Source organism: Emys orbicularis, chromosome 24 (genome assembly GCF_028017835.1).
Source record: "Emys orbicularis isolate rEmyOrb1 chromosome 24, rEmyOrb1.hap1, whole genome shotgun sequence".
NCBI classification, from domain to species: domain Eukaryota; kingdom Metazoa; phylum Chordata; order Testudines; family Emydidae; genus Emys; species Emys orbicularis.
Window position 1 is genome coordinate 10398792 of NC_088706.1, and position 27930 is coordinate 10426721.

The 27930-nt window shown below is 55.4% G+C and overlaps 2 protein-coding genes across 2 annotated transcripts; one reads left to right on the forward strand and one right to left on the reverse strand.

Moving 5' to 3' along the window:
* Positions 1–306: 306 nt before the first annotated feature.
* On the reverse strand, positions 307–3235 carry S1PR4 (sphingosine-1-phosphate receptor 4). Its single transcript, XM_065422199.1, has 2 exons — positions 3135–3235; positions 307–2026 (listed from the first exon to the last, which is right to left on the reverse strand). Exon 2 carries the CDS (start codon positions 1948–1950, stop codon positions 640–642), a length of 1311 nt encoding a protein of 436 aa, XP_065278271.1. The 5' UTR covers positions 1951–2026; positions 3135–3235; the 3' UTR covers positions 307–639.
* Positions 3236–10201: 6966 nt separating this feature from the next.
* Positions 10202–27920, forward strand: LOC135894278 (tryptase gamma-like). Its single transcript, XM_065422342.1, has 10 exons — positions 10202–10265; positions 10372–10519; positions 11953–12091; positions 13027–13278; positions 13888–14018; positions 24624–24751; positions 24858–25005; positions 25168–25303; positions 25706–25957; positions 26999–27920. Exons 1-10 carry the CDS (start codon positions 10202–10204, stop codon positions 27128–27130), a joined length of 1530 nt encoding a protein of 509 aa, XP_065278414.1. The 3' UTR covers positions 27131–27920.
* Positions 27921–27930: the final 10 nt, after the last annotated feature.

The window sequence follows — 27930 nt, forward strand, 5'->3', positions numbered from 1 at the left end:
GACACACACATTGGAAGAGGAATGACTTTGCCTCAGTCACATACAGCTGCCCTGAGCTCACTGCCCTGCTCAGCCTTAGGCTGTGCTGAACCCAAGTCTTAGGGGTGTCATACGCCTTCCGGCACCGGATCCACCGACATCTAGTTCTCTGCAGTCGTCTCTTTTATGCCTCCCCCACCTGCTTCTCAAAGCAAGTGCCCAGTGTCAGGGACCAGGATATATGGGCGGCCATGCCTAGTGGTTAGAGCAGCTGGCGTTAGAGGCCAGAGGCCAGAACCAAGAGTCACAGCTGGAGTCAGAGCCCAGGATTGGAATCAGCGTCAGAAGTCGGGAATCAGAACCAGGTTATCTGGAGGGAGGGAGGGAGGGCAGGCAGGGCAGAAGCCGTGGAAAATGTTTTGAGCAGCCAGCATAATTTCTGCTGCTGCTTATGGGCTTAAGAGCAAGCCTGCTGGCTTCTTCAGTCAATCGGGTGGGGCGGTCCGTCAGGCGGGCTAGCTGACCCAGCCCACCTGTTCCCATGAGGCTATCAGGAGCCCGAGCGGGAGCAGCTGCTGGGCCTTACTCCTGACACCCAGTCCCGGGCACGAGGGCAAGTCCCCATGGGTAGGCCCCCTCCTGGAGCCGGCCGCCATCCCCTTAGATACTGGTAAGGCTGCTTATCATGCTGGAGTTGCTGGAGAGAGGCTCCCTAGGCCGGGCCCCGGCGTTGAGCACCATGGAGCGGCGGAAGCTCTCGCGAGTCCGGCGGAAGCTCTCGCGAGTCCGCAGGGAGCTCTCGGTCGAGGAGCCCGAGTTGATATCGGCCATGAGCAAGCAGTCCCCGGGCCCATGGAGCCCGAGGCGGATGCAGCAGCAGCAGACGAAGCCCAGCACGGCCCGGCGCACCTCCAGGCTGCGGAAGGAGTAGATGAGGGGGTTGACGGCTGAGTTGAGCAATGCCAGGGCCAGGGCCCAGTCCATGCCCTGCAGGGGCTTGCAGGTCTGGGACTCGCAGAAGACGTCGAGGAGCAGCAAGGCGAAGAGCGGGCTCCAGCAGAGAATGAAAGCCCCCAGGATCATCAGGACGGTCTTGAGCAGCCGCAGGGACCTATTGCGGCTGTGGCGGGTGATGGCCTGCTGGGAGCTGGCCCGGACCAGGTGGTAGATAGCGGCGTAGAGGCCGATGATGCCCAGCAGGATCATACTGAACATGACCACGCAGAAGAGGACGTAGTTCTTGGAGTAGAGGGGCAGGAGGGTGGAGCAGCTGGGGAAGTCACACAGGCAGTTCCAGCCCAGCAGGGGCAGCATCCCAATGAGGATGGCCAAGGCCCAACAGGAGACGATGAGACTGCGCAGGCGTAAGGTCTTGCTGGCCTCGTTCTCGGCAATGGGCCTCACCATGGTGCTGTAGCGCTCGATGGCCGTCACCAGCAGGCTGAAGGTGGAGGCGGCCAGGGCGATGAAGAGGACGCCCTCCCGGAGGAACCACAGCTCAGGCGTCAGCTGGAAGGTCCTGCTGCCCGATAGGCAGATGTTGCAGATATAGGCCACCCCGGCCAGCAGGTCGCTCACCGTGATGCTGGCGATGCAGGAGTAGACCCACCGGCGGGCACGCAGGCTCCTCACGATGGCTATCAGCACCAGCAGGTTCTCCACCACAATGAGGCAGCTAATGGTGATGAAGGCCACCTTGAGGAGGCCCATCCTGTCCTCCTGGGGCCGCCGTCTGCCCAGCTTCCCCGTGTAATTGTAGTGCTGCAGGATGAGGTTGATGTTCTGCCTGGCTGCCAGCTGCAGACATGAGTCCACGCTGTACAGCAGGCTAACCCTGGCCTCGGGGATGTCAGTTAGGAGAGAAGGGAGAGAGGGATCTACTGAACGGCTTAGCCCTGGAGCAGGCATCTTCTGAGGAACCGGCAAGCCCTGAGGAAGAGCAAAGCCCAGAGCTAGAGAAAGCACAAACATAGGATAGGAGCCGGCCCCGTGTCCAGCCGATGGAGCAGAGGTCAGAGCTGGCACCTCCGTCCGGCAGCCCGGGATTCTGCAAGAGAGTAAACATGAGATGTTTTGAAATGCTCACAGTTGTGTGGGCATGATAGTGAAGGCTTCCTGTTGTTCAGGACGGTTTCCTGTTGTGAGTGAATGCATCACCGCTGCCCAGTTCAGCTGAAATCATTTCTCAGCAGTAAGGGCTGGGTTAATCTTCACTGGTTCATTGGTAAATGGGACCACGGGCGGATGGAACATGAATGTAGCAATAGCCCGGCTTTTCTGTTTCTACAGCTGGCTTGATGGTGACTCTAGCTAACTGATTGGATGGGGTCACTCCGGGCTGAGTGAAAGCTCCTTAGCCAAGGGGGCAAGGGAGCACTGCCATTCCTGCGCCTACACAAAGGTCTCTACTTTGGGATCTTAGCGTTTCTGTGAAAGTATTCCCAACGCCTGGCCTTGCATGGAGAGCTTGTTCCCTAATCTCCAGCCTCCCTCGGCCACCAGTGCCCGGACACCCTCCTTGCATCCATCAAGGAGAGGCCCTCTGGTCTCCGGCCCAGCCCTCCGGTTTCAGATACATTAGCTTGCTTCCAGGGGTGCTTGGCGCAACATGCTTCTTTGCACACAGACACATGGAGGTGCAGAGCCCTTTGAAGGCGCACTAGCTGTGGGCATCTGCAGGTCTCAGGCTAGGACTGAGCCCAGAGTCTGCTGGAAAACCCTGTATTAATACTTAGCACTAGGGTGACCAGATGTGCCAATTTTATAGGGACAGTCCCAATATTTGGGGCTTTTTCTTATATAGTCACCTATTACCCCCCACCCCCGTCCCGATTTTTCACACTTGCCATCTGATCACCCTACTTAGCACTGACATTGTCCCTTTCATCTGAGGATCTGAAAGCACCTTACAAAGATAAGTCACATCACCCCCATTTGATAGGCAGGGAAACTGAGGAACAGAAAGGGGCTGTGGATTGCCCGAGGTCCCACAGGGAGCCAGGGGCAGAGCCAAGAGTAGAACCCAGGAGTCCTGGCCACATTGCAATGCTGGTATTAATGACTGACCTGCTTTCAAAACCAAGGAAGGTCTGGATCAGGAACAACCCCCCACCTCTCACCACCCCCTGTCCCCATTAAGCTCTGGCTGGACTCACCTGTCAGGAAGGGGCTGGAGGCTCTGCTGCCTAGCCTGGATCCTGCGCTGGGCAGAGGTAGCATTGAGGGCTGCTCGTGCAGGGTAAGTGGCACTTGTACCTAGCAGAAGAAAAAAAAAGGGGAAGTTGCAACACGCCTTAACCTAACCACATTTTTTGCAGGATGGACCCACCCAACACAGCTGAGAGGTGGTGGAGGAAGCGTAAAACAATCGAGGGCACCTTCAAGTTCAGCTACAAGGCAGAAGCGGCCTCCCTGATCTCCCCTGATGCTCATGTTCCTGGAGCTCTTCACGACATGCCGGGGGGAGGTGGAGGTTAGCTGGTTTCCAGACTCTAGGTGAAGAGCAGCAGCATCTCCCCATGGAGAGCAAGGGCCGCTCTTGCCAGCAAGCAACGGACCAAGGTGCAAAGGCCGTTGGCGGAGATGCACCCACGGCGGGAGACATCCGGGGCGCAAGAGGAGAATACAAAGCTCCCCATGCTGCAGGGATGGCGGCAGCTTCTGCAGGGTCCGGTGCAAAGTTACAGGGGCAGGGCCCTGTCCGGTTCTCTGCACTCCCTTCTCCCTGCTCCTGGGCACCCGCATCGCCCTCCTGCCACCCTACAGACCTCCCATTCCCACCCCACCCTCACGATGCACCTACCCCCACCCACACCACACCCTCTCGCCAGTCCCTGTATGGACACGACAGCCAGGAGGTGGTGCTGAAGCCCAAGCATGGGGCAGGGCAGTTAAGGAGTTCACCCCATGCCGTACTAGTGCTGGATTCGGACGGGGCCATGGGGCGGGGTCTGCATGGTCCAGGGAAGATCGAGGTTCTCGGCATGGGCTGAAAGGCAGCAGGGGGGTCTCTCCCCACGTCAGAGGAGTTCTGCCAGAGTAATGCCTGCGGGATCAGGCCTGTCACAAGTAGTAAGCAGCATGGGGGGGTCTGCTATGGGGTCCCCTGAGCTAGAAGAGGACCCAGGTGCCCTGATCGTAAAGGAGATTCTTTGCGGAGGTCACTGGTCACAAATAAGACTATTGGTCATGTGCTGAGAGTCAGGCACTGCCCAAGCACCTTGCTGAATCACGCTCAGCTGGGGGCGCTCGCAGTCAACACGCCCAGTGGCCGAGCGGTCCCGGTGCTGAGAGCCGCAGAATCCCACTGGCACCGGCAGGTGGGCAGGAGACTGGAGATGGCCATCGCTGTGCCCCCGTCCTGCTGGCGCGGAGGTGCAGGCCGCACGCTGAAAGGATGGGGGCCACCTTCTGCCCATGGCAGGTACCGCTGGCCGCAGCCAAATCACAGCCCTCCCTTAAGGCAGAGAGGCATATCTCACCCGGCTTTGTGCCCAGACTGACTCTGCCGGCACCTTTCCTGCCAAGGCCCTGAGCCTGCAAGCAGGCCCAGGAAACCCTCCCACTCCGCGCCGTTCCAACACGACACGCCTGACGGGAGAGGAGTCCCAAGCATTACAAGGGTGCATGCAAGGGGCTGTCCCATCAGGGACCCATTCGCTCCTGCTGGGGCTTTCTGCAGGCAAATGGGCTGAACTCAGCTGGGTCCTTCTCACGCTGCTTGCTCAGTACGGACTGATTTGCATCGCATTCTTCTCAGTCACTGACTCACAGCTGTGCCACCTGGCCCCCTGCACCTCTGAGAAGGGAAACCCCCTCACATCGAGGCCAACCAGGGGCTCTTGTGTTCCCACTTAGCTGCTTCTGCCTCACGCAAGCCACGCTGGTGCTGTGCGGCGTGGAAACTTGCAAGTAAATCCTGCTCTTGGCACTAGGAGGTGCCGTTCCTGCCTACCTCCCCGAGCAAGGAGAAGCTGATGAGACAACTGAGAATAAAACCTCACCAAGGAAACGGTGTTGTAAAAATGTATAGATTTAAAAATTGGGGGTGGGAAGGGTGGTAGTAAAGATGCTCATGAAAAGTGCTGGATTGAATCTGTCTACAATTGACAGACACATTATCTATCTGTCACTCAATTATGAACGTTACATGGATTACAGTCATGGCCGGCTCCAGGCACCAGCATTCCAAGCAGGTGCTTGGGGCGGCAATCTGCAAGGGGCGGCAGTCCGTGTGTTTTTGCCGCCCCAAGCAGCGTGCTGAATTGCCACCGCGGACGGCGGGAGCAGTCCGTGTGCCGTTAGGGCGGCACGCGCGTTTCCGCGGCGGCGGCGGCAATTCCTCGGCAGCTTCTATGTTCAGCTGCCCGTGGCGGCAATTCGGTGGCTTCTGTCTTCCGGCTGAAGACAGAAGCTGGCGCCGAATTGCCGCTGCCGCGGAAACGCGCGTGCCGCCCTAACGGCACACGGACGGCTCCCGCCGTCCGCGGTGGCAATTCGGCGCCCTGCAGGAGCGTAGCTAGCTGGGTTCAGGGGAAGCGGCCGCTTCCCCTGACCACATTCCCCAAAAGTGGCGCCTGTGGACCGCGGGCTGGCTCCCGGCGCTCCGGGCGGCCGGCGGAACGGGGCCGCGGGCTCCCAGCGCTCCGGCCGGGACTCTGGCCCTGAGAGCGTGGCCGGGAGTCTTGGTGCTCCAGACAGCGCTCCGGATGGGGAAGCGGGGTGGCCCTGCGCATGCGCCGCTCCGTCTTTCAGCGGCATTTCAGCGCATGCGCAGGGCCGCCGAAATGCCACCAAAGGACCGGCGCCTTTTTTCTCCGCCGCTTCTCCTCGGCTGCAACCCTGGCTACGCCACTGGCGCCCTGCTTGGGGCGGCAAAAACTGTAGAGCCGGCCCTGATTACAGTCTGGTTCCTGACAGATCCCAAAACGGGGAATCGTTGTGGAACGGGTCGATTTCTAGTGGGATCCCACAGGGAACAGTTCTTGACCCTCTGCTATTTAATATTTTTGTCAATGACCTGGCAGAAAACATACAATCGTTACTGATCAAGTTTATCGGTGTTGCAGAGATTGGGGGAGTGGGAAATCATGAAGAAGAAATCACTGACACAGACAATCTGAATTGCTCTGTAAGCAGGAGCGCAGGCAAACAACGCATGTTTTGATATGGCCAAAGATAAGATCATACACTTAGGAACAAAGACCATCACCCACACTTACAGGATGGGGGACTCTGGCCTGGGAAGCAGCAACTTGAAAAGATGTGGGAGTCACGGTAGCTACTCAGCTGAACATGAGCACCCAGTGCGATCCAGTGGCCAAAAGGGCTAATGCATAAACAAGGGAATATCACGTATTTGTAGAGAGGTTATTACCTTAGTATTTGGCATTGGTGTGATTGCTGCTGGAATACTATGTCCAGTTCCAGTGTCCAGAATTCAAGACGGATGTTGATCAACTGAAGGTGGTTCTGCAAAGATCCAGGAGAATGATTCAAGAACTGGAAGCCAGGCCTTGGAACGGGAGATCAATCTATTTAGTTATCAAAGAGACGTTTAAGGGATGACTTGAGCCGTCTATAAATACCTACATGCGGACCAAAAATTTCATAATAGTGGGCTCTTCAGTCTAGCCTGCAAAGGTTTAATAAGATCCAGTGGCTAGAAACGGAAGCTAGAAAAATTCAGGCTAGAAATAAGGTGCCAGTTTTTACTAGCGTGGGTAATTAACCTTTGGAAGAACTTACCAAGGGCTGTGATGGATTCTCCATCACTGGACATTTTAAAATCATGGTTGGATGTTTTTCTGAACGATCTGCCCTAGTTCATCCCCACACCCAGCTGTTGCACTTGAAACGCTAGTTAATTCAGGGAAGTCCTACGGCCTGGGTTGTGCTGGAGATCAGACTGGATGCTCCCTTCTGATCTGGAAAAAAAAAAAACCTATGGATTTGTGAACCTACAAATCTAACTATCTGTCCATCATCAGCATACATATTCCACTGTCTGGCTGGGGCTTTAGAAAGTCGCTCATCACTGTGGCATCTGCCTATCCTGGAGAACGGAGCCCTCTGTCTACCCACCGTGGCAGGGCAAGCTTTCCCATGTCAGCGGGCGCCAGGCCTGGCCTGTGAGCATACAGTCTTTGTCCCTGTGTGAGGTGGCTGGCAAATTCATTCCAATTATGATGGTTTGTCTGAATGGGGCCCCTGGGCAGGCCCGCTGACAGGGGAGGGCAAAGGGGGGAATTGCCCGGGTGATTTAAAAGGGCCTGGAGGCCCCCAGCCGCCACCAGCACAGCGGGGCTAAAGCCGGTTTCCTGCCCACCCTCGCTCTGCGCCGCTCCTGGAAGCAGCTGATTCGTCCCTGCAGCCCCTGGGGCGGACAGGGGGTCTCCGTGCGCTGACCCTGCCCCAAGTGCCGACTCTGCAGTTCCCATTGGCTGGGAACTGCAGCCAATGGGAGCTGCGGGGGCGGTGCCTGCGGGCAGCGGCGCCTGGAGACCCCCAGGGCCCCCCGCCTAGGAGCCGCTGCCAGAGGGGTTTGCCGATCGCTTTTGGGAGCTACCCGAGGTAAGCGCCAACCCCCAGATCCCCTCCTTCACCCCAACTCCCTGCTCCAGCCTAGAGCCCGCACCCCCTCCTGCACCCAAATGCCCTCCCAGAGCCTGCACCCCCTCCCCCACCCAAACTCCCTCCCAGAGCCTGCACCCCTTTCCCCCACCCCCACCCAAATTCCCTCCCAGAGCCCAATTCCTCCCCCCACCCACACTCCCTCCCAGAGCCTGCACCCCTCCCCCACCCCCACCCAAACTCCTGCCCAGAGCCCGACCCCTCACCCCCTCCCACACCCAAACTCCCTCCCAGAGTCCAACCCCTCACCTCCTCCCACACCCAAACTCTCTCCCAGAGCCCGATCCCTCCCCCCCCACCCAAACTCCCTCCCAGAGCCTGCACCCCGCACCCCAACCCCCTGCCCCAGCCTGGTGAAAGTGAGTGAGGGTGGGGGAGAGCGAGCGACGGGGGTGGGGGAATGGCGTGAGCAGGGGCCGGGGCTTCGAAGAAGGGGGGGGCACCAGCAGCGCAGCCGGCAGCTCACTGGGCACCAGCCAGCGCAGGCGAATCACCACCGAAATGTCAGGTGGCCCGCGTCCGCGCAGGCGCGGCTTCTGCGTGCGCGGGGGCCCATCGACTATTCCGGCCTGGGGCCCGGAATTGCTGTCGTTGGGCCTGCGCCTGGGAAGCCGCGTGGCCTAGTAGTGAAGACAATGGGCTATGAGTCAGGAGACCAGCATTCTATTCCCATCTCTGACCTGCTGGGTGACCTTGGGCATGTCATCGCCCCCGCTCTGTGCCTCAGTTTCCCCTCCCACCCTTTGTCTGCTTTGACGGTAAGCTCTCTGGGGCAGGGACAGCCTCTTGCTATGTGTATGTACAGCACCAAGCACAATAGGGCCAGGGCCTTAAGGCATTATTCTAATACCAATAAAAATGATAACCATAGTCCCTTGGCTATGGGACAACCGAAAGGCCTTTGGGGTCTGCTTTTGAAAAAACAGCCTCAGCCTGGCTTCTCTTTTTCCTGGTGCTGTTTTGTGTCTGCTAAGAATTGTGTCCGATCCACGCTCAGGGCCAGATCCTGCTGTCAGTCACCCCATGTAAACCAGACTTACCCGTGCGTCACCAGCAGCACAATCTGCTTCCCAGTGAGCCAGGTCATTTATGGAATGTGGCTGGGATTTTCAAGGGGGCAAAAGGGAATTAGGGGTCCAGGACCCACTGAAATTCAACAGGAATTGGGGCCTCTAGTCAGTCTCCTTTGAGAATCCCAGCCTGAGCTCCCACCTGGATTCGCACAGCGACCCACACCACTTCGATTGGCAGCACAGCTCACGTTTGGCTTCATGTGATGGAGAAACTCTGCTCTTCTGAGAAGCAATAAATCCACCAGCCCAACGGCGAGTCATATGGACTTGACACATGCAGTGACGGGTAACGGTCACAAGCAGCTGTCAGCATCTCCTGTTGCATCGGCCTGGGTGGAAGCAGCATTTTCGTCCTCATCACTCGATGATGCTCTGAGTCCCTATCTCTGCAAATACATCCTGAGTGTTATCTCAGGGCTCTTCCTTATCACTCTGTTTCAGTTCTTGTCCTTTCCCCTCAAGCCAATCTCACAATCTGCTTCTGATGCCTCGCTAACTGGGCATCTGCTCACAAGAGCCGGGGGTGAGTATCAGACTCATTCAGGCTCTCACGCAAAAATGGGTGTGTAGAGACGTAAGTCACATGAACCCTGGGTCTGCAATCTGAGTCTTTGACTGCATTCTCCCTTGAGACCTGTCCATCCTCCTTCCAGTCAGAGCATGTTCTCCGTGGTGCCAGATGACAGAACAAGGAGCAATGGTCTCAAGTTGCAATGGGGGAGGTTTAGGCTGGATATTAGGAAAAACTTTTTCCCTAGGAGGGTGGTGAAGCACTGGAATGGGTTACCCAGGGAGGTGGTGGAATCTCCTTCCTTAGAGGTTTTTAAGGTCAGGCACTTGCCAAAGCCCTGGCTGGGATGATTTAGTTGGGGATTGGTCCTGCTTTGAGCAGGGGGTGGGACTAGATGACCTCCTGAGGTCCCTTCCAACCCTGAGATTCTATGATTCTATGTTTCATAGAAAAATCCCACTGGTACCAAGCTTTGGAAAGGCCTTTGTATTGCCCTGTGTATGTAGACCTTACTCTCACCGGATGGGTCTTCAGCCACCTCTAGTGACTGCTCCGTATATGAGTCTGATGCTGCTGTCAACAAAGGCAACTTACCCTTTAGTTCAAGTGGTTGTGGCGCCTGCTTTACATGCAGAAAGTCCCCGGTTCTAATCCCCCTAACAGCCCAAGCAGCATTGGTTGGATGTGCATTAGTCATTTATCTCTTGAGATATCAGTAGGGGTCAAGAAATGACTGTGTAGGTCTCAACGCAGCAAGGCATGCACCTGCGGGAGGGAAGGATGAGAACGGGAAACGGAGAGTTTGCACGAGATGGCAGCGCGTGCTGGTCAGCGGTTAGGCAGGAGGTGAGGGGAGATGCAGATCTGGGTGGATTGTTTAGACCAGCCCAGCTCAGCTGGTTTTCTGGCTTCTGAGTTTCATTGGGCTGAGGCTATAAAATCAGCCACGGGGCAGCAGGAGGCTCAGGTTGGCACCGAGCCTGGACGAGGACCGAGGAACTCAGAGATGGAGCGGCCCCAGTGCCTCCTGCTCCTGTTCTCCCTGCTGTCCTACCCCTCGGCCCATGCTGGTGAGTAGAGGAAGTCGTGGGCTAGGGTTACCATCCGGGGTCCATGCACCACGTGAGGAAGGAGCAGTCCCATCTCCTCCTGCTCAGGAGTCTGCGTGTCTTTCAGGTGCTTTGCGGAGTCAGATTGTGGGGGGGCATGAAGCCAAGCCCCACTCCAGGCCCTACATGGCAGCCCTGAAAGTTTCCAGTCGTTTCCACTGCGGGGGGTTTCTGGTGGCCCCAGACTGGGTGATGACTGCCGCTCACTGCATGGGGTAAGCCCCGTCCCCTCCCCACAAACGCATGGACGGATTCTGGTTGGAAGACAAATGTCAGAGTGTTGGGAAATTCATTAAAGAGCCTAACTCACTCTGAAAGGGTCCAGCAGACTCAGGGCTGGGCTGGCCAGAGAGTTGCATCTGTTTAACTTAAGGGGTGATTTTAAGTCGATTTCATTATAATAATCCCTAGCTCTTATATAGCACTTTGTACAGGTGAATCTCAACAAGGGAAGTTAATGTCATTATCCTCAGTTTACAGATGGGGAAACTGAGGCACCGGGAGGTGAAGTGACTCGCCCAATAGGCCAGTGGTAGAGCTGGAACTAGAACCAAGGTGCCCTGAGACCCAGTCCAGTGTTCTAGCCACTAGGCTACACTGGTTGGAAAGGCTGTGGGGAGACGCTGTTTTCACTTTAAACTCAACTGAAGTCAGGCTGGTTAAGTGAATCAGGAGCAGGTTTATGTTTAACTGAAATCAGAGACTGGAGTGTCCACCCAGAGTCTGCGCTGGTTTCACTAAATCAATTTAATTAAACTGTTGCTAGGTCCTGATTCTCCATGGCCCTGCAGCCAGGGGCAAAGCGGGCGCAGAATGCAAGTCACTGCCATTCTGCCCTGGGAGCGCTTTATGCCGGCTTTGCACAGGAGTAAGTGACCGCACCAGGGGCAGGTGATGGGGAGGCGTGTTACGGTCTCATTCTGCAGGTGCTGAGTTCCTCCCGTGGGAGGAGAGGGAGCTCAGCACCTCACAGGGTCAGGCGTCGCAAGAGACCACAAGGACGTTCTTAGAGCAAACTCCTGGAACGTCCCTCCCCCCACTGAGCCCCCAGCTCTGCACCTCCCCCGCGAGAGCCAAGGCTGGGACCAATAACCGACACCCCGGCAGGGAGCCACCCGGCACTCCCTGCTCCCATGACACCATCCCCTCCTGTTCAGAGCCCTGATTCTCAGCCAGTCCCACAGCGAGTACCCCGGATCCTCTCTCAAAACGTCCCCATTCCCAGTCAGGGCATCCCTCCAGCTGCCAAGCCCACTCCCTCCTGGGCCATTCCTCCCGACAACTGACCCCATTTCCTCCTGGACGCTAGAGGCCCAAATGGAGACCGGGGCCCAGCTGTGCCAGCGGCTGTACAAACACATAATGAGAGGCGGCCCCTGCCCCCTGGAGAGCTTGAAGTCTAACCAGAGGAAGGACGGGAGGGGAAGTGATTGGCCCAAGGTTACACAGCAGATCAGTGGCCAGGAATTAACGCGCCCTCTCCTGCGTCACAGCACGCTGCCCTGCCCACTAGCCCACGCTGCCTACACGGAAGGAGCTTTGAATGCAAGCTGCTGTTTGAATGTGAAATATGGCCCCTCCCCTCCTCTCCGAGGCAGAGACGCTGACTTGAGTGGACCTGATGTGTGATATTTACTGTCATTTGAAGGGACATCAGCGTCATCCTGGGAGCTCACAATTACCGCATCCCGGAGGCCTCCCAGCAGACGTTTGCAGTTGAAAGTTACCATCCGCACCCAGAATACGACAGCAGATATGTGCCATACAACGACATCCTTCTCCTAAAGGTAACAGGACTCCCCACTGGAGAGTGAATCCAGGCACCGGCCGCTGTCTAAGGCTACATCTACACTGCAGTAAGAGATCTGTGGCATGGACACAGCTGGGCCGGGTCAGCTGACTCGGGCTAAGTCGCAGTGTCAATGTTCAGGCTCGGACTTCGAAACCCCACGAGGGGGGAAGGTCTCCGAGCCTGGGAGCCAGCCCATGCAGGAACCTCTACACTACAATTTTTAGCCCTGCACCTGAGCCGGCTGACCCAGGCCCTGAGTGCCATGAGTGTTTTATTGCAGTGTAGACATACTCTTAGGGTTTGTAGGTTATATATGCTGCAGAGTGCCTCTGGTATTTAGATCCACCTCTCTGGGCTTTGTCCTTATGTGACAGCCATCTTCTCGACTACCACAGCAGGGACTGAACCAGGATTCTCCAGAGCAAACCTCATGGGCTGCTGCATCCGGAGCGACAGTTCTGTAGTGAAGGCAGCATTACTCACACCCTCTGTGGATTGGCACAGAGGTGACCACCGGACACACTCACCAGTGGGTTACGGGTTTGGGCTCTGCAGACTCAAACGCCGATTGACCTGTTGTGGCCACACAGGAGTGACATCATCACGCCATGAGGCAATCCCAGGACAGCCCGTTCCCAGTGGACGAGCACGGGCCATCTAGGGAAGTAGCCGGCCAAGGAAAGCGCCACGGCCCAGTCTCCATCCCTGGGCTGGCATCACACAACCCAAGGATGTGGGTGTTCCAACGTCAGAAGGTGATGGTCAGGACGCGTCTAGCTTTGAAGCTTAACCTCAAACCTGGTATCACCCCCATTTCTACACCCTGCCCCAAATCAGATTCCTGATGAGCAAGCACCTGGCAAAACAAAACCCCCAAACCTTCCTCTTCATCTCCTGCAGGGCCTAACGTTTGCTCCCCTCCCATAACAGCTGAGCCACAAAGCCAAACTGAATAAATACGTCCAGGTGATCCCCCTGCCCAAGACCAACAGCGACATCCCCACGGACACCAAGTGCATCGTGTCGGGATGGGGCTACATTGACCAAGAGGTAGCAACTTACAAGCTCTTCGAGACCAACGCCACTGCCCTGAGCCGGAGGAAATGTCTCCTGTTCTACCCAGAGCTCAGCGACGGCATGGTCTGTGCGGCCAGCTACCACAAGCTCAGTGACGTCAACTACGTACGTCTCTCCGTCCCTTCCCGTCTTCCCCAGTCATGCTGCCCTGAGGTCGGCGGGTGGGAAGGGACATCCCCAGCCGCCCGAATGGCCCACTGTACGCATGAGCCACAGAGACACCAAAGGGGCACTCGGAAACGTTGCCCTCGTTTTTCAGCAACGAGGCAAGCTGTAGAATAGACCACGTGCTGGGGGAAGTGAGGGGGGTATTTACCACCTTGGCTCCTAGAGCTCCCAGGGCTAGTTGCTGTAGCCACACCATTGCTGGAAAGCCTGCAGGGGCGTGCGTGCACAGGAATAAAAATGTGTCCGTTTTGGAGGGGCACTTTGTGTGCCCCCCGCAGCCAGAGGAGTGGCTCTGCCCCCCACCCCCCAGCAGCCAGAAGAGCTGCCCCCACCCTTGTGCACACCCCTGAAATCCTGTAAGATATTCCCTAGTAGACACAAGACCAAAGCCACTGAGCCAGTCACTCGGGGTTACACGGTGGTGGAGCCAGGATTGGAACTCAGCCACCAGTGGCTCTAGATGCGGCGTTCGCTCCTGCTAGCCCACGAGGCGCTTCTCCAGTGTCGACGTTCTACTTAACCCTGTTTCCCCTGTGTCTTCCTCAGGGGGACTCTGGTGGCCCTTTGGTCTGCAACGGGGTGGCCCAGGGGGTCGTCTCCTACGGTTTCCAGTTCCCTCCCTCGGTGTACACTCGCATCGCCCACTACCTGCCCTGGATTCAAAAGACCATGGGGCAGTGACCGGAGAAGAAGACGCTACAGCTTCTCCAGCATCTGCATGCTGCGCAGTCACTGGCTTTTCTCTCCCCCGGGGTGTTCCCTGGAACTGTAGGGATAACAACGCAGGGTCCACCAACTCCTCCTTTTGGGCTGCCCCTTTCTCTACATTTAAATATCATCATTAGTGGATCCGAACTTTTCCCCCTCCCCCCCCCCGGAAGAACATACAAGGCTTAATCTTGAGCCCCTCGCCAAGTTTTTACACGGGCAAACCTCGCAGGTTAGCCTGGGTGAGGAGGGAGCAAAAACACGGCAAGGAACTCAGATTTGGCCCAAACGGATTGGAACAAAGCTTTCCTCAGCCAAGCAGCCCCCTCCTGGGTCAGAACACACACGAATCCCACGATGCTGGGGAGTGTTTCACAGCACATGGATTTTGACGGGGTTCAGACACCCAATTCAAAGGCTTTTTGTTGGGAAATGCTGATTCATCAAAACCCAAACTGTCTGTGGCTAAGGGCTGGCTTTGAGGACTCTCCCGATAGAAAATATTAGGATTTTTTTTTCTAGATTGCAGAAACTGGCTATTTTGACATTTTACTGTATTTTCCACTCCATGCATCTGATGAAGTGGGTTCTAGCCCATGAAAGCTTATGCCCAAATAAATGTGTTAGTCTCTAAGGTGCCACAAGGACTCCTTGTTGTTTTTGCTGATACAGACTAACACGCCTACCATTCTGAAACCAGTAAGAGAAGAGAGTACACTAGGGGTACGTCCAGACTACCCGCCGTATCGGCAGGTAGCGATCGATTTATCGGGGATCGATATATCGCGTCTCGTTAAGACGCGATACATCGATCCCCGAACGCGCTCCCCGTCGACTCCAGAACTCCACCAGACCGAGCGGCGGTAGCGGAGTCAACGGGGGAGCCGCGGCCATCGATCCCGCGCCGTGAGGACCCAAGTTAATCGATCTAAGATACTTCGACTTCAGCTACGCTAGTCACGTAGCTGAAGTTGCGTATCTTAGATTGATCCCGCCCCCAGTGTAGACCAGCCCCAGGTCTCATTTTTAGCCAGACGACTTGGATCAGCCAAACCCTGATCCCCTCCCATTCCCACCCCATGCACCTACTGCCACGTACATATTGATTAGCCTTCCCTACGCTACATTCCCTGACCCCCCCGGGACCCGCAGCAGCCCTGAAAGGGGATTCTACAGACACGCAAGGACACCCAGAGCTCAACGCAACAGTGCTGAGTTTCAACCCTGCACCTGTGGAGACTTCAGCCTGAGACGCACACAACCTGCTCTCTCTCCCCTTCCCTTTTGTGTTCCTTCCCACCCCCAACCCCCATTTGCCTCCTGTCATCTCTCCCTCTCTCGGCTTGTCCCCGGACTCTGAGACCAGCTGTGCCACGCCAGCCCAGCGGCAAGATGAACTCTGCCCAGCTGGAGAAAGACCAGCAGGGGAGAGACTCATAGCCCCCTCTGTGACTGAGCAGCCATTCTTGAGAATGGCAGCAAAAGCTGCGTTTTCCCCACTTTTACGCCGCTGCCTCTTCTCCCCCTTGCGTCTGTTTGTCCAAAGCAGGGAGAGTGACCATCCATCACATCACAACAACCCTTTCCTCCCCCCACGCCCCCCCAAGAAAGGTTGTCTGGCAAAAATAAGAGACACTAACCAACATCCTCTCTCTGAAAAGGGGACTCTGGTAGGTTTTGGCTAAGTTAGGTCTGTACGATTGCTCTGTTTCCCTTCCAAAAAGGGCTTTAGGTCTCGCACTGCTGCTTTTTCTTTTATGTAGCCTGCTCAAGACGTCTGCAAACTTTGGCATGAATTGTGCTGCCATAGAGCTAAGCAGACCAAGGTCTCTGACCTCCAGACCGCGAGCCTTGTTTAACGCTTTACTATTGTACAGTGACAGGGTCACGTTAACACTCTGGCCTCTCTGGGCCCCCTTATTCCATCAAACTTAATACAACAGGCCTCAACTCTTAATACGCCGAGCTAGAGTCTCTGCTGGTGGAAGCGGCCGTAACCCCACAGAGATAGCTGATTCGCATGAGCAGAAGATCTGTCTTGTTCTCACCTCACTGGCAGGACACAGTTTTTAACTGTTGGTAACAAACTCTAAACTGATCAACACAGAAGAATCAGCTCTAACAGCAGGAAGTGGGCCAGGAGGGCTTGATGTAAACAAAGTCCTGAGATGAATGCAAGGTGAAGGTAGCACTTCCTGCCCCCCGGAAGGGCTGTGTCTGCAGCCGAAAAACCCCACAGAGTTGTTTGTGACTTTAGATGAGGCACACCTCTCTGTGGTTAGAGTTTCTCCTCCCAACTGAAGCAGAAGACGCCAGCCAGAGGCACGGTGTTTTAGTAGGTAAGACACTGGTCTAGGGTCCAGGTGCTCTGGGTTTTATCCCTGGCTCGGGCATGCACCTGCTGCGTGGCCTTGGTCAAGTCACTTGACCTCGCTCCGTGCCTCAGTTTCCCCTCCCACCCTTTGTCTATTAAGATTGTAAATTGGTTGGGGCAGGGCATCTCTCTCACTGCAAGTTCAGACAGCACCCAGCACAATATGGTCCTCTACGAATGGTGATTTTTTCACTCTCCACTTCACCAGAGAGATTTGGCAACCCCCTTAGCACATTTTACCATTGTCTGCTCAGAGCACAGATCTTAAGGTTAATGATTCTGCCTTGTCCCTGGCCCAATAGGTATCTGCTGCAGCTGCTGGTGGGTTCCACATCCACGCAGAGGCATTCCCCACCACCACAATTCCATAACAACAAGTTCATGGCATCCACCAGAATCCAGACATTGTGAACAGAGCGATTCTCCCCCCCCACCCCCGCCCCAATTGTCACAGGAGCGGAGCAGGAAGGGGGTTGTGGGTCAGGACTGAGGTGCATTAGCACAGTTATGCGTGTGGGGAGCCCAGGAGCGGAGTCGGAGGATGGGTGTGGGGTGGGATCGGGGGGCGCCGGCCCAGGACTGGACTAGCAGGCATTGCTGTAGCAAAGGATTGAATCTTAACTGTGCTGTCCGTTTGGATTTCCCTGGTCACCCATAGGGCTGGGTAGTACCCTGACCGTTTACTGCCTCGCGAGCGCCTTCTCCTGGCCAGAGGCCACTCTACAGCACTCTGCCTCACTGGCCATCCCACCTCTTCAGGGCCCCTCTAAGAACCCTTCAGGCCCCAGCCCCAGTCTCTCTCCTCCACGAATCCAACACAAACCCACGCAGCCTGGACCCCAGGTTCAGCTGAGCCCAGGCCCCAGCTGTCTGTCTGCTTCCCAGTACCTCCTGGCTGGAGTTTGGCCTTTGCCAGAGGCCTTTCCCATCTTCCCCCTGCTTCCTGGCCAGAGTCGCTCCCCGGCCTGGAGAGCTTTCTCCCAGCACTGCGGCCATTCCCGCCAGCCTCAACAACCACCCCCAGCTTCCCGCTGCCTTTTTATACAGGAGCCCCCGATTCCTCTCAGCTAGGGTGACCAGCAGGGCCGGTGCTACCATTAAGGCAAACTAGGGGGTTGCCTAGGGCGCCAAGATTTGGGGGCGCCAAAAAGTAGTGCCCCCAATTTTTTTTTACAGCATTCCTGGGCTGGGCTGGGCTGCCAGCGGTGCGCTGACACGTGCGGCTCAGACTCCCTCTCCCAGCACAGCGGCCGCTCCACTTCTCCCGCCTCCCAGGCTTGCGGTGCCAATCAGCTGTTTGGCGCCGCAAGCCTGGGAGGGGAGGAGAATTAGAGCGGGGGCGGCGTGCTCGGGGAGGAGGCGGAGCAGAGGTGAGCTGGGGTGGGGAGCTACCGCACGGCTCCCTGTGGGGGGGAGCTGCCATGGGGGGGTGCCTCAGGGCGGGGGGGGAAGCTGTCGCGGGGGGAGCTGCTGCAGGGCTGGGGGCGGGGGGCGCAAGGTGGAAGTTTCACCTAGGGTGTGAAACTTCCTTGCACCGGCCCTGGTGACCAGATGTCCCGATTTTATAGGGACAGTCCCAATATTTGGGGCTTTGTCTTATATAGGCTCCTATTACCCCCTACCCGCTGTCCTGATTTTTCACACTTGCTGTCTGACTTTTCACACTCTCAGGTGGGGCTCCTCGTGCAATCAAGGCTGGCTTAGCCCCAGGCTCTCCAGCCCACGGGCAAGCCACCCTGTTTCAGGCCAGATTCGGACTCACAGTCGCCCCACCCCTGACATTTCCAGCCCACCGGAAGTACAAAGCCCCCGGACAGAGCTATCCCCTGGAGCCCCATCCACCTCTTCCTCCCAGTCCCTACAGATGGGCTCCGCCGGCCGCCCTCCAGTTCCTGAGTCTCTGATTTTCCTCCCACACCAAATCCCAGCATCCCCTACCTGCTGCTCCTCCTCTGGCTGTTCCCTGATTTGGGGGGGACTCTCCGAATCTGAAGCCCAGACCCTGCCCTGGCAATCTGTGTGTTCCCCTAGGGGTCTAGGCTTAGGAACAGGATGGGTCAGCCCCAGCAACCTCCACTTCTGCTGTAAAACCACCAGCCACTGACCGCTGCGGTTGTGAGTAGCACAGCAATCATGGGCAGCCGTTGCGGTCCCCCGTGACAAGCGGTAGATCAGCACGCGTGGAGGAACTGCGCTGGGCTGCCCGCGCTTTGCAGCATGCTGAGTTCTTATCTCCAGAACACAGCCTGAGTTTTATCTAAGGGCTTCCCCTTTTATCTCTGTTTTGGGTCAGTTACGGCCCCTCGGCACAGACCTCGCTGTCGGTCCCTTCTCTTGAAGCTGTTCTACCCTCCCTAAATAATTAGTCATCGGAACAGGGACTTGAACATGGGTTGCCCCCGTCTTAATGGCGTGCTCTAACCACTAGGCTATAGGGTCATTGGTGCTCTTTTTCCCTGGCCCAATAGAACAGCTTCAGCCAGTGAGATTGAGCCAGCCCATAGACCAGTGGCTAGGACATGCTCCTACAATGTGGAAGACCCCACATCAGACAGAGAGAAGAATTGAAACAGGGTCTCCCTCAGCCCAGGTGAGTTCCCTCCCCCTGGGCTAAAGGCTATAAAAAGGCAGTGCCCCCCCCCCCCCACCAGGATATTTGGTCAAAATGCTCAAAATCCAAACAAACCATTTTGCATCTGCACAAAACGTTCTGTCTCAGCCTGACATGGCATTTTCCCAACTTTGTGATTCACCGGAAAATTTGTTTTCAGTTCAACCCAAACCCAAAAACTTTTATGTTATTTTTTCAGTTGCCAGCGAACCAAAAAATCCATTAGTCCCCCAATCCTAGCCAAGACCCATCTCAGGATCAGGACGACAAAGGCCTAATGGTGTCGCAGTGGGTCCCAGGAGATGGTGAGGATAGCAGCCAGGAGGGTTTCATTTGCTCCTTCTGGTCTCCTGTCTCCCAGCCAGCCAGCTCTCTCTGTCCCCAAAGTTTTTTTTAAAGGACCCCAGAAGGGACTGAGGGGTGGAATAACCCATCCCCTCGTTATTTTGTCCACCAATTAGGCCTAATTTCCAACACGCCAGTTGTGGTTCATTGATTGGTCCCACGCACCTTTTGTTCCCCAACCATGGTCTTAGCCCAGTCCTTCAGTTAGACCAGTCGGCCTTTTTGTTTTGTCTAACTTAGTCTTTCTGTCACCTTCTCCCATCAACTCTTGCGACCGGGGAGCGGAACACTTTATAAACGTCTCCCCACTTTCCCAGGCCGGCTCCCCATCGAGGTGGGTCTGCTAGGACCCCAATTTACTACAACACTCCCCAGCCCAGGAAGGATTCATGCCACATCCAAAGCCTCCCAGGCCCTTGTCTCAGGACACAGTTGTGTTCTTGAAACACCAAACAGAAGCAGTTCCTCTGTCCACCCTGGGTTACAGCTCCCACAAGCATCTGCCATGGCCTCTCAGTGCTGAAAGAAGGCTGCTCCAGGAGCTCCCACCTATACCCTCTGAGGCCTTCATAGAAAGCCCCTGACCCCCCTTCTCAGCAGGGTCTGATAATGGAAGAAGGCTGGCTGGCTCCAGGCATTTAAAGTGGCGGATCAGCCTGTTAGAGGGCTCTATATAATGCCTGGACCGTGCACAGTCCCAGCAGCGTGTATAGTTCCTTATTCTTTCCAGTTGACTTTACATTCCTTGCCAGGCCATGGGATAGAAGACAGGAAAGACAGGTGCCAATTTCCTACATCATCTGCTGCCTTGGAGACCTGTGCTGCTTTCCTTATGTTGCCTCTGTGAGGTGTGTGTGTCCCTTAGGGGTGGTGTGTGTGTGTCCCCCTTAGGGGTGGTGTGTGTGTGTGTGTTGTATGAAGCTACAGGAATAAAACAAGGCCCCTAATTCCTCCCCAGGGCAGGGTGCTAACGGGCTCTCCACTCATTAGAGGAAGAGGCTCTTCTCCCTGGGGACAAACACACCCTCCTGTGAGCAGAGATTAGGGGGGGGCATCATTAGCATGCTAAGAGATATGCAAAATGTGCTCTTTAAAGATTTAAATCCCCTGAGTTCAGAGTCCCCTGACTGGTCCCCTGGGGACATGAGGCTCTCTAGCAGGGGGGTTCAGGATTCTGTCTGTACCTGTGGATGTAAGAACGGCCAGACTGGGTCAGCCCAATGGCCCAGGTAGCCCAGTATCCTGGCTCTGAGAGTGGCAACCGCCAGGGGCTTCGGAGGGAATGAGCAGGACAGGGCAATTACTGTGTGAGTCATCCCCAGACGTCCAGTCCCAGCTTCTGGCAGTCAGAGGTTTAGTGACCCCCCAGAGGGCAGGGTTGCCTCCCTGACTAGCTTAGCAAGGGGTCACAAAACCGAGTCCCAGAGCCAGATGCTCAGCTGATGTCAAATGCAGCTATGGCCCCAGTGACCCCCACTGAGAATCCGGCACAAAGCTGAACCAGGGACCCTTCCCGCAAATGGTCTGACACTGAACCTAGAGCAGACATCTTCCCCTTCTGCTAAGACTTGGGTCCTCTTCTTACCTAGGGTCTGATCCTGTTGGGATCTATGGGGATGGGCTGAATCAAGCCCCTGCAAACCAGGCACTGACCAAGCAGCGCCAGCTAACTGTCCTCCTGCTGAAGGTGTTTGCAGTGAGGAAGAGGTAACAGTGTCTCTTCTGGTAGTTCCTGCTTCTGACTGCTGCTCTTCTTGGGCAGATGCCTGGGACGGGTTTGGTGGAGCGCAGAGGGGAGAAGCATCTTCTCTTCCTCCATGTCCCACTGTCGCCATCAACCTCAGGTCATTAAGGCCAAGATTTCCAAAGAAGATGAATGACTTTGGGAACCCAGTTGGAAGAGCCTGATTTCCACAGACCGCCGAGCAGTCACCGGCTGAAAATCAGGCCCCCCTTCACGGCGTCTCCACTGAAAATCTCGGCTTAAGTGAGGCCTTAAGTCTCTTCCCTCCCAATATTGTGCTTGTGACTGTAGCATCGGAGCCAAGTGGTGCACAGACTTTACGTGGGCTCTCTGCAGAGAGATAAATATCCCCCCCCCCCCCCGATGAAATGGCAAAGGCCTGTGTGGTTTTTGGTTACAGCCTGGGCCGCCGTTAGCACCTTCTGCCCAATGGAAAAATGTGTGACAGCGGAAAGGATGCTATCAGCCGGCTGGTGTTCTTGACCGTTATCTCCAGGGAGGCACAGAACCCATCATCATTTTTCTACTTGAGTGGAGATACAGATCCTCTCTCACACCACCCAACACCTTCTCATGCCCTTTACATGATCGATTACGGCTATTGCTGGCTCCAGCAGTCATGCGGAGTCCGGGACACTGACAGATCATTCTCAACGGGAGAGGAGAGGAGCAGGGTTTCCCACGACTCAGGACTTCGCAGTGGTGCAGTCCAAATCGGTTATTAACGGCCTGCCCCAGAGGGTTAATAATGAGATGGCCACACCGGGTGTGGCCACAGAACAAGTGAGATTAACCCAGAGTAGGGGGGAGCATGAGGAATTCCTTAAGGACTTGGCTACCTGATGGGAGATGAAACTCAGTGTAGACACACGCAAGGGAACAATTTAAACTACTCAGTCACAGGGCTTAATAATAATAATACCTCCTAGCTCTCATCTAGCCATAAATCTCCAAGTGCTTTACAAAGGAGGGGAATGTTATTATCCCCATTGTACAGATGAGGAAACTGAGGCACAGAGCGGGGCTGTGACTTGCCCCAAATCATCCAGCCACGTCAGTGGTGGAGACAGGAACAAAACCAGGGTCTCCTGAGTCCCAGGCCACGGCTGCACCCACAACGGTGTTACAACAGTGACAACCACCCTCTTGGGCAACACGTTAGTTTTGAACCGGGCACCTACCGTGCTAAACACACAAGCTGCTCCGGCGTGAGCTGAAGACCCAACATGTGGCAAATGGGGGCTGACAGGGCATGAGACTCACACTTAACCCCATGTCTCGGCCCATATTCAGCCCAGTTTGAATTCCCTGCTCCTGGGAATAGAGGACACGGCCGGCCTAGCGCTTGGGAGTGACTCCTGCTCACTGCAGAGGGCTGCTCCCAGCGCGTAGCCTTTACTTACACCCACATGTAATCTCTGCTGACACCAGCACTGCATCATCCCAGGGCGACCTTGGGGAAGTAACGTCGGCTTCCTGTGCCTCAGTTTCTCCATCTGTAAGATGGGGATAACGATCCTGGCCTGCCTTTTTAAGTGCCTTGATCTGTGCAGGTGAGATGTGCTATAGACGTAGGATAGGAATGGTACAGAAGGGCCGAGGCCTCTCCACTCCAAACTATCCATGTTCTACAGAGCACATTTCCATCTGTCCACTGCTAGCCCCCAAAGAGCCCCTGCTGACTGGGTGACAGCCACCCTCTTCGCCAGCACCCCACCGGCCTCCGGAGCTAAAAGCACCAGCTTGGCTGTAGCTCGAGCTAGAAAGTCACGGCTCCGCAGCTGGGACTGGAACAAACTCATATCGCAGTGGATCAGGCACCACATGACACTGGGGGGAGTTACGCCTGCACCCAATCACTGGGCAGTTTGCAAACGTTGTCTTCCTTGTCTCACACCGTGTAGGGCCTGTAAGGTCCCATACTTTCCATGCCCCACAGGCAAATCCCATGATGTATGGGGGGGCGTTTATCACGAGCACAGTGCATGCTGGGGCTTTAGCTCTGAGATCCTGGGTATGACGGGTTGGATCACAGAACCCCCCCTTGGGAGCTGTCAACTGATATGCCAAGACTACTCCTGCCCCTGCCTTCCTGCCCTGGCAGCTTGGGACTTCAGTGCCCTGCCTGGTTTGAGCCAGACCCGCTAGCCTGCTGCAAACCCAGACCCAGGTCTGAATCACGTCCCCTAACAGCTGTAGGCTTAACTGAAAGCAGCTTACAGAAATGTTCCTGCCTTTAACACTCAGATGCCCAACTCCCAATGGGGTCTAAACCCAAATAAATCCGTTTTACTCTATATAAAGCGTATACAGGTTAAACTCATAGATTGTTCACCCTCTATAACACTGATAGAGAGATATGCACAGCTGTTTGCTTCCCCCCAGGTATTAATACATACTCTGGATTAATTAAGAAGTAAAAAGTGATTTTATTAAATACAGAAAGTAGGATTTAAGGGGTTCCAGGTAGTAATAGACAGAACAAAGTAAATTACCAAGTAAGATAAAATAAAACACGCAAATCTAAGTCTAATACAGTAATACAACTGAATACAGATAAGATCTCACCCTCAGAGATGTTTCAATACGTTTCTTTCACAGACTGGATGCCTTCCTAGTCTGGACCCAATCCTTTCCCCTGGTACAGCTCTTGTTCCAGCTCAGGTGGTAGCTAGGGGATTCCTCATGATGGCCGCCCCTTTTGTTCTGTTCCACCCCCTTATATATCTTTTGCATAAGGCAGGAATCCTTTGTCCCTCTGGGTTCCCACCCCTCCTCACTGCAAAAGCACCAGGTTAAAGATGGATTCCAGTTCAGGTGACATGATCACATGTCACTGTAAGACCCCAAGCCTTCATTCCTCCCAGCCTGACTCACAGGAAGGCCTGCCTGCAAACAGAGCCATCCACAGTCAATTGTCCTGGTTGATGGGAGCCATCAAGATTCCAAACCACCATTAATGGCCCCCACTTTGCATAATTACAATAGGCCCTCAGAGTTATATTTCATATTTCTAGTTTTAGATACAAGAGGGATACATTTATAGACATAGGATGACCACACTCAGTAGATTATAAGCTTTGTAATGATACCTTACAAGAGACCTTTTGCATGAAGCATATTCCCGTTACATTATATTCACTCATTAGCATATTTTTATAAAATCGTATAGACTGCAAGTCACACTGGGAAGGTGCTTTATGGAGTGTTTGTGTTTGTTTTAAGCAGGGCCTGTTAACACAGCGACTACTCTCCCACAGGTCCTGCTGACTGGCCTGCCCCGCTGGGAACAAGAGATGCATTGTCCTGCACGCCCCCAGGAGCTGTCAATTCGGGCCAGCTTCCGAGCATCTGAAGCAAGTGACCAGAGGCAAGTGGAGAGGCGGTAGCAGATAGACGCACAAGGATCTGATTGTGCCCGGATCATTTAGATCAGCCCAGCACATGTGGTTTCCTGGTTTCCGAGTTTCGTTGGTCTGAGGCTATAAAACCAGCCACAGGGCAGCAGGAGGCTCAGGTTGGTGCCGAGCCTGGAAGAGGATCCGAGGAGCTGTGAACTTAGAGATGGAGCGGCCCCAGTGTCTCTTGCTCCTGCTCTCCCTGCTGTCCTACCCCTCGGCCCATGCTGGTGAGTAGAGGAAGCCATGGGTGAGGGTGACTCTCCGGGGTCCATGCACCAGGTGAGGAAGGAGCCATTCCCTCTCCTCCTGTTCAGGGGACTGTGTCTTTTTCAGGTGCTTTGCGGAGTCAGATTGTGGGGGGGCATGAAGCTAAGCCCCACTCGAGGCCCTACATGGCAGCCCTGAAGATGTCGGGTGGTTTCAGCTGCGGGGGGTTTCTGGTGGCCCCGGACTGGGTGATGACTGCCGCTCACTGCATGGGGTAGGTACCGTCGCCGGGTTTGTCCTTCTCACGCTGGTTGACGGAATACATTTTAAAGCAGGAGCCGTCTGCAGTCCATGTGAAGCCAGCCCCCATTGCTCGGGGAAGGGGAAAGGGGCTGTGTCAGGGAAAGTGACCCAGGCTGTCTCCTCCCGGTTTCAGGGATATCACCGTGATCCTGGGAGCTCACAACATCCATGAGCCAGAGGAGTCGCAGCAGGTGCTGGGGGTTGAGACGTACTACAAACACCCTGAATACAACGGCATCTTCTTAACTAACGACATCCTGCTGCTAAAGGTAAGTGACTTGTCTGCAGCAAGGGAGGTCCCCCCGACAGCTGCTATGGGAAAGGAAGCCCTGGGCAGATCCTGCAGCCTCAACCTTCCTGGAGTTCCCTGGGGGTCAGGGACACTCAGAATAGATCCCCCAGTGTCAGCCGCACTGTCCCACATCCCCTGCAAGCTGCATGTTCTCCAGTATTGCCTCCCTCCTGTCCCCTAGGCTGCTCAGTGTAAGTGCTCAGGGCCCGTTGCTGTAAGCTGCTGAGCACTGGCTCTGAGGATGCTCAGCCTCTCCCATCACCTGGCCAGGTAGGGCCACTGGACATCTTCCTGAGCCATTCTCACCGCGTGACCCCTGCCTCCAGATGCCATTGACTGCTGCTTGGGGCTTAATACTCCTCCTCTTCCTCCCACCCAGCTGACAGCGAAGGCCAAGCTGACTAAATACGTCCAGGTCATCCCCCTGCCCAAGACCAGCAGCGACGTCCCCACCGACACCAAGTGCAGCACCGCGGGATGGGGCCTCATTGACAAAGAGAGGATCACCGACAAGCTCTTTGAGACCAACATCACCATCTACAGCCGCAGGAAATGCCTCAACCTCTACCCCAACCTCAACGACGGCATGCTCTGCGCCGGCAGCTTCCACCAGCTCAAGGACTCCAGCCAGGTCAGTACTGGGAACGCCGGCCAACAGGTGGAACGGGGAAGTGTAAGCTGGGACTCCCAGGCAAGCTACTTAGGTTCCACTCTAAGAGGAGGGACGCTCGTGGATGCAAATCTCCTGCCAGCCCATGTGTCTCCCATAAGGGTTTCCCCCGTGTGGTTTCTTGCTACCCAGGCTGACACAAGCCCTGCATTCAGCTCCTGAAGGAGGGTTTGCTGCTGAGCCCGGAGATCTGTGGAAGCACACGGCCCAGCACCGATGGATTCCGTAGTAAGTCCCATCTACACAAGACCTGGGCAAAAAATTTCAACCCCTCCCCCCCTTTTTTTTGGCCAAAACATGCAGATTTAGGTCAACCAAAACATTGCACCAAGTTGTGTTCAATTCACCCAATGGTTTCGGTGAAAAAAACCCAACTCCCTCCCTTCCCCCCCCCCACCACATTTCTGAACCAAATCGAAACACGTTGGTTTGACCTTTTCCAAACAGAATGTTCTGATTTTTCGATTCGAAACACCTCTCCCTTTGGAAACCTCCCTCCGTTTTCCTTGAAAACGCTCCAAGCCCAGACCCCTTTTTTTCCTTGCTGCTGTTTGGAACTGGCACGAGATGAAAACTCCATTATTAGCCCAGCTCTAGGGCAGACCTCTTTGGACCGTGTGTCTCTGCCGCGGGCACAGGGGGCGATCACCACTGATGTACATGTAGCCGAGCTAGCTTTAATTTAGCTGACTCGGGTACCACAGCATGGGCCAGACCTGGGAGTGCTTACCCTGGGTTCTGGATAGGTTCGTACAGCCTACGCTGCTACAGCTTCACTGCTCCAGTAATGCTCACTCGGGAACATCAGTCATGAGCCGCAGTCACACCCAGTGATTGCAGTGCCTGTGACATGGGGCGACCACATTGGGTTTGTGCAGAACAGCCAACTTAACAGGTTGACCCCTGGGGTAAGTGCATGGAAGTCATTCAAGTTACGCTAGGGATTAAGTTGGCCCCATATCTGGAGGGCCTCTGAAGTCTCTCCTCTTCTCTGTTTGGCAGGGGGATTCCGGGGGGCCTCTGATCTGCAATGGGGTGGTGCAGGGAATTGTCTCCTTTGGCTACAGCGCCCCTCCTGCTGTCTACACCCGCATTGCTAACTACCTTCCGTGGATCAAAAAGATCATGGGCTAGAGGACCGGAGAGGGAGATGCTCCAGCTTCTCCTCCAGCATCTTCTGCCTTGGAGACCTGTGCTGCTTTCCCTTATGCTGCATCCTCCGGCTTTTTCTCCCTTCGGGGTGTAGTCTGAAACCATAGGGGACAAGACTCTCTCTAGGTGCCTCTATGGCCTTGTTACTGTAGACCTGAAGGCCTGCAGGCCCAGCAGTTCCCGTGTCACCTGGGTTCTGTTGGCTCAGGAGAGGAATGTCAAGTTTTCAGCCCCCTGAGTTAATATTCTCTTGCCTGGTCCCCTGAAGAAGCAGCGGCTTTGCTGTTCTGAGGGGCTTCAGGATTCCTTCTGCCCCTGTTGACTTGAATAGGGCACAGCTGCCCAGTCTCTGGGATGGTGCTAAGACCATCAGAGCAGAGTCAGGGATAATTCTAGAGCAGGAGGCACTGAAGTGGGTTGAAATCGGCCCAAGGAGGTGGTTTTGGATCACCTGGAGGGGAAGGCTCTGCCCCATGCTCGCTCCCTCCTGGGCATTCCCTGGTTTGTTTCCCCGGCTCTGTCCCAGGCTGAGGTTGGGCTTCGCTTGGGTTTACAAGGGAGTTTCTCTCCCTGGCAATTTCAGCTGGTGCCACATTGTCCGAGCAGAAGCAGAGCAAAGAATGCAGCTGCCAGTCCCTCTAAGGGGGGAGACTCCCCAACCCTATGTTCTCACACCCCCTTCACCCCGGTCACTGCTCCATTCCTTCTCTGTCGCTCGCTGCGATGCCGGGCATGTAACCAGCTTGAAAAATAAACGCCAATCTGCATTTCACAGTGTCTCG

What these genes read in the sequence shown, in the direction of transcription:
- LOC135894278 (XM_065422342.1), top strand. Translation starts at nt 10,202, where the DNA reads ATGGAGCGGCCCCAGTGCCTCCTGCTCCTGTTCTCCCTGCTGTCCTAC. An exon ending in ACGACATCCTTCTCCTAAAG is followed by an intron (nt 12,092 to 13,026) that starts GTAACAGGACTC and finishes CTCCCATAACAG; the next exon opens with CTGAGCCACAAAGCCAAACT. An exon ending in ACTGCCGCTCACTGCATGGG is followed by an intron (nt 25,006 to 25,167) that starts GTAGGTACCGTC and finishes TCCCGGTTTCAG; the next exon opens with GGATATCACCGTGATCCTGG.
- S1PR4 (XM_065422199.1), bottom strand. Translation starts at nt 1,950, where the DNA reads ATGTTTGTGCTTTCTCTAGCTCTGGGCTTTGCTCTTCCTCAGGGCTTG.